A 9,629-nucleotide genomic window follows, 5' to 3' on the forward strand; every position below is an offset into this window, starting at 1 on the left:
CTATGTCTTTAGAGGTTCCATGCAGAAGCTTGTGGAAGTAAATGGATTTGGCTTATGATGTTCAAACAGTAGAGGTTTATGGTGCTTGTGTGGTAATAGGTCCCTCTAGTGGTACAAAGGTATTACTCCCTCTGCCTCTAGTGGACAGAGAAATAGGGCCCTTTGACAACATAGAGATGAATAATAGTAATAATAATAGTACTATATTACTGCTAGTAGGAGTATTGATAATAATAATAATATGTAATGTTTTACATAGCTTACACAAGCTATTTATATTCAGTGTTTAATGTACTGGATGGAATTCAGGGGTCCTATAACAAATGTGAAAGTTTGAAAATATTACTAGTGAGAAAACATATAATATTGATACAAGCTGGACTGTACAATTGTTGAATTCACTGGAGAGCTTTTCATTGAAGCTGAAGCATTTGACTCAGGTGTGAATTGTGCCTATAGTGATTTCAATTTTTATGTTTGAACTTTTTAGCAGCGTGTTTTATATGCTACAGGTTATAGAAGGAATCAGTGCACTGCAAGGCATTCATATTTTGCATGTACAGTACACAAATGGCACAATCGTCAAACTAGCATTAGTTTCAATGAGTTAGTTTCAATTAAATAAAAAATAAGACAAATTGCTGTCTTATAAGCAATATAGATTTGTTCACAAGACAAACCCAGTGCTGTTCTACATCCCCACAAATGTGTCTTCATAGGCAACCCTTCTCCATTTGAGTATAGTCACATGTGCTTTATTTGGTAACATGAAGAAGAGAGAAATACACATCACCATTACTGCTCAGACTGTGCTCTAGTTTGTGGTGCAGGACAGACCACCTGGTGAAAATGTTAGAACAGTCTGAACAGCATGACTTCTCCAAATACATACTGGCAAACACTGCAAAATCTAAGTGAAATAAATAAGCTTAAATCAAGTGAATATGTACTTATTTTTCTAATATTTGCTTATTACAAGACATTTTTGCACTTGATTTAATTTTTTTTTGCCGTGTACTAAGTGAAAATCTTCTTGTTCTATTGGAAATCTTGCCAGATAATTACATTTTTTTTAAGTAGTATTTCCACAAAACAAGAAACTTTCACTTGCAAGATTTGCCAACAGAACAAGAAGATTTTCACTTATAACAAGGTCAAAACTGTGCAAAAAAAGTGTCTTGTTATAAGCAAAAATTAGAAAAATAAGTACATATTCACTTGATTTAAGCTTATTTATCTCACTTAGATTTTGAATTCTAGGATTTTTTGCAGTGAACGTGTCTCTGTACAACTGAACGTGTCTCTGTAAAACTGAAATTCTTCTTCCTCCAGCTGCTCATCTAAGGATTAATTCTGATGCTTTGTTCTCATTTCAACCATTTGACCATTAAAAAACTTCAAGAGTATAGTGAATCATGAAAAAAAAACACATGAATAAAAGGGATTTTTGCTCCACAGCCAGATCAGACGTTTAGAATGGATAACATATGAGCATGAGATGGATGATACATCCACCAGTCACACCTGTTCCCAAGTGTCTTGGCTGACTGAATATGTTGCAAAATTAAATCTGCTAAATTAATGATGAAGCATCTTGGGGGGGTTACATTGTATCTCACTAACAACTAGTGCACATATACATTTAATCAGATCTTAAACATTTCTGTTGTTAGCACCTTGTACCAAGTTGAGGGGATACAAAAACCAAGAAACCATCTACAACATGAAATTCCAACCTCATCCATCATTTCAAAAAACATAGTTTTGTTGGGTTGATGTTAAACATGTCATGCACAAAACAATGAATAGTCTTCTTTCTCTGTGCATCCATCTCTTTATCTATTTAAAGGGAGTATCTAGAAATGCACACTTTCACCAAAATCAAATATTGACTGTGCTTTTTTTAAGCCTTCTCTTTCATTCAAATAGATCTTAAAATACCAGCTGCAAAGCTAGTTTTCATAGGTGTATGCACTAGGCAGGCATCTCAGCCGCAACTTTGGCATATCAGAATGGCTTTTTCCAGCTGAAATACCAGTTCCAGTTTGAATAGCACTATACAGTGATTGTGAACTTGTAGGTTTTGAAGCCTTAACTTTCATTTTCCCCCCGGAGTGACTAAATCTGGAAGTGTGTGTGTGCACTACTGGTCTGGCCACTCTGTGCATGAACATGCAGCTTATGTGTGTGAGCATGTTTGTATTTTATTGCGTCTGTATGTGACAGAGGGTATGTGTGCATGTTTGTTTTACTGCATGTATGTGTGTTTACATACTTGGGTTCACATTTGTATACAGTTGTAAGGAAGAGAGCATGTGTGTGTGTGTGTGTGTGTGTACACTGGATTCCCATGGGTTGGTTTATAAATGCTGCCAGTTATTTCTCCTATCATGGCACATGAGAGGCTAGTGTGAGGGACTGGCCATCACCCTTTCAGTTCGGGGGCCTGCCAGGCACAAAGAGTGCACTGTGTGGGTGCCTACGACCAGCTCTGGCTCTCCAGATATCTTCTCAGAGTGTTCAGCCATTGCCTTGGATACAGCCCCAAAGGTAAGGTCCTCTCAGCTCTCACATCAGCAGACAGTGGATGGTTCGGGAGGCTCGTGGCTTTTTTTGTCGTAAGTTAAGAGCAAAGTTACTTTTGTAATTTTATGTTTAGATGAGGGACATGTCTTTTTGTGGCTCTTTTGCCCAATTAATTCTGTAATCATGAAGCCTAAAACAGTTGGTACCAACAGTGAAATGGGAATGGCATGTTTTGTGCAAGTGTAAAGGAAACAGTAGTTGCTTAGTATTTTCTAATAAGCTGAGTAAGTATGGAGATGAACAAGAAAAATAAATAAATCTTTGTTTTTTCCAGATTGCCACAATGAAAGCAGTGCTTATTGCTGCACTGCTTTTGCTTGGACTGTACAACAGTCATGCAGTATCCTTGAATCGCTGGTCTTGCAACAAAAAAGTCCTTAAGGACAAAAATTGTCATGACATTGCCAGCGGCATGGGGCAGATGAGACCAATTGATTCCCTTCAGAACCATTTCTGGGAGGGAAAGAAATGTGATGTGGTCTGCTACTGCAACTTCAGGGAGCTTCTCTGTTGTCCCAGGTAATATCACTTTTTGACCACAAGGTGGAGCCCTTAGCAATATAGTGACTGCAGATAACTTGAATTGCTTCAGTTCAAGAGACTAGGGAGAGCTTTCCGCTATCAAACACTACTGGCTTTGTTGTTATCATAAGTCACCAGTAAAATAAATCACATGTGCTAAACAGTGTGGTGACTTCTGTTCCATTGATCTGTTTTAATTTGAACTATTATGTGCCTCAAACCTGGAGTTCTCCACAATAGAACAACTTGATTCCTGCGTTAATTTATGACCTCTAAGCCTACAAATGTAAAACACAATAGCATTTTGCTTATATTCACATGCAGACACAAATGTGTTAAGACCAAACAGAGAAATGCATGTTTGATTTGTTTTCTTTTATTAATATTTCCAGGGACATGTTCTTTGGGCCAAAAATCTCGTTTGTGATTCCATGCAAAGACGCCTGAGGCCTATCAACTAATGGACAGTAACTTGCAGAATGATATGCATCACAGAACCTATGGTGGCTATTATTGTAATATCACATCTCTATTCAAGCCAACACACCTAACTTGTCTGACAGTGTACTAGAATATTTTTGCACATAACAATGGTTGGTATGTATAAAATAGCAGTATGTTAGGTGCATGTTTGTTAGAACACATCAGCTCATTCAACCACATACTATAAACAGCAAGTGATATGTGCCTAAGGAAAGTCTTCCTTACAATTCTGCCAGTTCAGCATTTCCACATACCATGCTCCTTCTCAAATATTTGTATCCCTTAAAATGTGAACAGCCATGAAGTATTAGGATGATGGCAGGAACTCTGTCCAGTTACTGTGGGTTCCCTTGTTAATAAATATACTCTATAGCATTCTGACTCCTCAGTAGTCTTGTTTTCACATCCCAGACTGTTAAGTGTTGTGAGTGCCGGAGCGTTGGGCCCAGGGGTGGAAATAAAAATGTAAAAATGTGTACATCTACCAGCCACTAGCAGATTTCTGGTCAAATTCACCAGCCACTTAATATTAAAATATTACTTTGTGTCTGAAATCTACCAGCCACTCTCATTTTACCAGCATTTGGCTGGTGGCTGGTGCTAATTTCCATCCCTGGTTGGGCCACTACTCAACAATTACCGGCCATTCACAAACAAAGGGTGCGAAACAGCACAGCATACAAAACCATCAGGCACACCATCGTTTATACAAAGAGCTTAGAAGTTATGCAAAACAAAGCAGTATGACTCCACAGGGAGCTTAAGCTGAAGCTGTGGTAGATCTGTGTATGCCCTACTAGTAGACAGAGAGGGCCGTTAGATTTCCTGTAGCTGACAATTGCACATAATGGACTTCATTCTTAGCATCATGTAGATACAATGTTTTTTGTAAATGATTTTCAAATTGATGCTTAGGTACCACTGGGACTAACACAAATGTCTAGAATTAAAACTATACTGTTTTCAAATGGGAGGCAGCCTTGTGTTATACCATCATCACTGGACTACTCGTGTTCTGGCTTGCAGTGAAACCCTATTATATCCTATTAAACCCTACACCAATATCCAACGTATTATGCATGGGCAGCATGCTAATGAGGAGGGTGGGACTTGTCTCATGTCATGTTAGATCACATCCTGAGGGTCTAAGCTTTCAGAAAATATATGGTTTATATAGTTGAATCTGTTTTCCCTTCATGGTACAGACCAAAATGTATTATGTGTTCACTTTCTTCACCTAAATCCCTACAATCCCATTCATTTCAATGGGGAATTCACTTAGTGGTCTACCAGGTACAGTGGGAATGAGTTTATTTCTTGTTAACATGTTTTTCTTAAACTCTGGGACCTGGGCTACAAGAAAATACCACTTAAGTCTAGTTTGGGGGGGGGGGGGGCATAAACTATTAGCCTGCCCAAACTTTGTAGGGTGGAAGACATGTTCTCGGTGGATGACATGTTCTCGGTATGATGGTATGGTAATGTTGAGCCAATACCCTGAGGTCTCTACAACAAATGCACATGAGGATATTATGGATAAAACAAGGTGTGATTGCATTTTTTGGTAATGTTTATAAGACCAAAATGGTATGTGGGGTAGCTGTAACACGGAAATCAATGTGGAAATAGCTTATAGTCGTTTCATGTATAAAGTGCCAATGATTAATGTTTCATTTATACATAAATACACTTACTTGGTTAAATTATATTCCTATGGGTTTTCATTCTTGGCCCTGAAGCAAAACAATGATGTTGACTAAAGGTATTTATGGAACAACACTGGCACTTTGTACCCTAAATGCCCATACACTGAGCTACTTTCACATAGATTTTCAATTGCCTAGCTACCCCTATACCATTTTAATAATCCTGTGAAAATTACCGAAAAACACAACCTCCCCTTGTTTAATCTTTAACATATTCAAGCCCATTATATGTGGAAAGCTCAAATATTGGAACACATATTAAAACATTAATAAAATATAGCATTTAAAGAAGAAAACAATGATTGATACCAAATGCATACAAAGTCATGTTTTTCTTTCACCCTACACAATTTGGGCTGCCTATGAATAATACTTTCCATTATATTAATGCCCAACTATTGATTACCAGACTGATTTTCAGTTATTTTCAGGCTGTAAAACTGAAGTAACTTCAAGGGCTGAAAATAATAGGATAGACATAGACATAGGATTTGAACAGAAATATTTCACAGGCCTTGGTTTTGGGACCCATTCTTGATATAGACAAGGTTTGAACAAAACCTGAGACGGTGTAGCAACAACCTTATCTGATTTGACACAGAATGTGCTAAAAACATTTAAGTATAGCCTACAGAATATATGGCCAGTAAACAGTTTTTTTTCCCAGTTTCATCAGGATTCATGTTTTCTCACCTCACTCTGTTCTCATAACTATATTCTTGACTTCTTCACTGAAATGGTGGAACATAAACAACCCCCTCAAAGGCCAACCACATCCACTGGAATGACACAAACTCCCTGCTATATCTGCACTCAAATGGACACTGTGAGCATATAAGCAGATAACAATAGAGTGCAGCAGACATCTGTATCACCTGTACCAAGGCTGAGGAGAGGCTATCGAACGAGAAGGGTCATCAGTGGTTGACCCAATCTTAGAGAACTATCCTCAGGCTGTTACATCAACATCTACTCCCCTGGGGCCTATTGCACAAAACTAGGATAAGGGATTAAGCCGGGATATCTTGGTTATCCTGGCTCAATTTATCCGTGATCCAGTTGCACAAAAGCGGGATAGGGGGCAGCAGGATATGTTATGGTATAAATCACCATGGCGATTTATTCTGTGGAGCTAGCCTGCTCCAGACCAGGCTAAGTTCCAGGATCTATTTAATCTCATCCCTTATCTCAGTCAGCAGTCACCACAAACGGACACCAATAGTTATTCCACTGCCCACTACACATTGTTATCACATATAACTAGACCCACTGTCATTATTTAAACGTTTGTGATCATTAATTAACTTTTACATATCGCCATTCCTGACCTGTCATGCGACAATGTGACGTCACGGGAGTGCCTAACCATTTTGCGCGTGGTGGTCGCGGCACTAGTTGCAATATTCTCCTAAACAAGAGGTGTTGCTGTTTGTTGCTGTTGTGAAAAGGCTATCGCTACCTACTTCACACCGTAGAAGAAGCAATGAAGCCACTCTTGCCATGGTGAATCAGTGAATCTGTGATCGGTGGCGGGGTCTGTTGAGGGAGCCGTGAGCACGCACTTATCCAGGATAGGTTTCACCTGGCTTGATGAATCCGTGTCTGCTCATCCTGGCTTGCTCGTTGTCCAACCAATTAAGCCTGTGCGCTCTTGTTTTGGATTCATTGAGCGCAGCTCAGTAACTTATCCCGGATGTCTTAATTCTGCTTTTGTGCAACAGGCCCCTGGTTTCTTGTCACCATCCCCAACCAAACACCTGAAGTCCCCTGCAAGTAGTCAGAAGCTGCTGTTGAATGCCAGGCTGCCTTTTCCTAGCCTGAGACCTTCAGACCTGCAGTGTACTCAGTGACATGCAGGCTGCCTTTTTCTAGTTTAAAGAATATTAACTTTTCCCCCAGCTATTACAGCAGTCAAAAGTGCAGGGCAACCCCACCCCTTCCCATTCTGAAGGACCTCAGAAGCCACCTGTCAGCAACAACCTTGTACTTCATATCTGTGTGTGCAGCATGGAATGCAGTGATATAGCCTATAATGCAGAAGCAGGGAACAAATCACTGACTTTAATTGCAGTATAATTGTATGTATTCTGGGTCCCTGAAGTAGAAATGGTATAACAGAAGTTCCTGGAACAGACTGGGACCTTGGCATTCTATATCCCTGTATTGATAAACATAGAAGGGTTCAATATAGGGAAACCCAGTCTAACCTCCTACCTTTACCACTACTTCAGAATGCTCCAGTGGGCCATATTATCAGTAAAACCAGCTCTTCTGAATATCAGATCCCTCCAAAACAAGTCTTTTTTTTAATGAATTATCTTATTTGCACACACAAGCTAGATTTTTTGTTTTATACTGACACATGGATGGATCAAGCAAGTAGTGTTACTACCCTAATTGAATCAGCTCCCCCAAAATTTCAGCTTTATGATTGGAGGGTGCTCAAGGCGTGTGCGTACCAGCTATCAGGGATCTTCACCACCATTTTCAACCTCTCCCTGACACAAGCTGCAGTCCCAGCCTGCCTAAAATCAGCCATAATAATCCCCGTACCCAAGGAAACCCACCACAGGCTGCCTCAATGACTTCCATCCGATTGCACTAACGCCCTAAAACATCAAGGGAGCTATGTAAGAATGCTTATAGCCCAGCCTTCAGCAACATCATCCCAGACATTCTAATGAGTAAACTGACTAGGCTAGGACTCCCTCAACTCACATGCATCTGGATAAAATAAAATCTGATAAACCGGCCCCCACACTGTAACACTTCTCCTCCACACACACCCTTAGCACAGGCTAACATTATTGTTCAGGCTAACCACTATTGTGAATAATCTATACACATGACAGCAGTCCAGACCACCACTAGAACACCATCGTCAAATTTGCAGACGACACCACAGCGGTGGGGCAATTATCAGAGGGAGACAAGTCTGCTTACCGGGATGAGATCCTGAAACTAACAGTGTGGTGCTCAACCAACAACCTGACGCTCAACACCTCAAAAACCAAGGAAATCATGCTGGACTTTAGGAAACACAAGTCAGACCCCCGTTCCCTTATCATCAATGGAGACTGTGTAGAGAGAGTCAAAACATTTCCAGCACCATCATCTCTGCTGACCTCACCAACACTGCAAACACTACAACCATCATCAAACAAGCTCAGCAGCGTTTTCACCTCCTAAGGGTAGGAATCTCAGGGGGAAGTTGCTGACAATCTTTTACCGTTCTGCTGTGGAAAGTCTGCTCACCTACTGCATCACAGTGTGCTACTCCAGCTGCATCAATGCAGAAAAGAAGAAGCTCCAGATTGGCTGGCTGGCAGACTGGCTGCCCATTCCCCTGTTTCCGTGAAAATGCATGGATTCCAGTTGCTGCTACGGAAGCAACTGAATCCATGCATTTCTACTGAATTATTTTTGGAATCTGATCCCTTACCATACCTGTTCGTTCGTACTCGTCGCTCGACTTATCGTGACTAAATTCAAGATGGCGTCGAACGGTAAAATTCCTTAAGGTACTGTCTGTATAAATCGTCTTGTAAATAAACTACCAGTGCTTTTTCAAAGTTCTCTATGTCTTGTTTTAAATGGCAAATGCTTCAGGTGTATCAGAGCCCAGACAAACAGACTCAGGGGGAGCTTCTTCCCAGAGCCATAACCACCTTGAACTCTTTCTATCCTCTTGGATGAGGAAGCAGTCATCCAACAACATGTCCTTTAGATCCTATCCCGTCTACTCTTCTACAGTCTATCGCACCTTCTGTTCTACCAGCAGTCATACATGTGTTTAATACTTCACTCAGTTCTGGAATAGTTACACACCTTTGCTAAAGAAAAGTACATTTAATCCAACGGATGTGAAGAACTACAGCCCTGTTTCCCTTCCTTGTCAAAGGTTTTGGAGAAAGTGGTCTTCAAGCAAGTATGTGACTTCCTTTATCAGAATAACCTTCTACCTATGCAGTCTGGTTTCAAGAGTGGTCATTCTTTACTGAAACGGTTCTTCTCTCTGTGACTGAAGCATTGAGAGTAGCTAAGTCCTCTATATTAATTCTACTATCTGCAGCCTTTGATACTGTTAACCATGGCATTCTCCTTTCTACATCTGAACTGGGAATTTCTGGGAACGCTCTTGACTGGTTTGAATCTTACCTTAAAGGGTGTTCTTTCAGCGTGTCTTGGCAGGGACAGGTATCAAAGTCTCATGACCTCACCACAGGTGTGCCTCAGGGATCAGTATTAGGACACCTGCTTTTCTCTATTTACACCACCTCCTTAGGTGAGACCATTCGCTCCAATGGATTTGACTATCACTGCTATGCGGAC

General features: G+C 40.4%; 1 protein-coding gene across 2 annotated transcripts; it reads left to right on the top strand.

Annotated features, from left to right (window-relative positions):
- The first annotated feature begins 1,473 nt into the window (after positions 1–1,473).
- Positions 1,474–3,966, top strand: LOC121722319 (scrapie-responsive protein 1-like). 2 transcript variants are annotated; one of them, XM_042108629.1, is made up of 3 exons: positions 1,474–2,618; positions 2,861–3,105; positions 3,501–3,966. In XM_042108629.1, exons 2-3 carry the CDS (start codon positions 2,870–2,872, stop codon positions 3,553–3,555), a joined length of 291 nt encoding a protein of 96 aa, XP_041964563.1. In that variant the 5' UTR covers positions 1,474–2,618; positions 2,861–2,869; the 3' UTR covers positions 3,556–3,966. The 2 variants fall into 2 exon arrangements, with proteins under 2 accessions (XP_041964563.1, XP_041964554.1); XM_042108620.1 differs by having other exon boundaries at positions 1,474–2,550.
- Positions 3,967–9,629: the final 5,663 nt, after the last annotated feature.

Source organism: Alosa sapidissima, chromosome 1 (genome assembly GCF_018492685.1).
Source record: "Alosa sapidissima isolate fAloSap1 chromosome 1, fAloSap1.pri, whole genome shotgun sequence".
Taxonomy (NCBI): Eukaryota; Metazoa; Chordata; class Actinopteri; order Clupeiformes; family Clupeidae; genus Alosa; species Alosa sapidissima.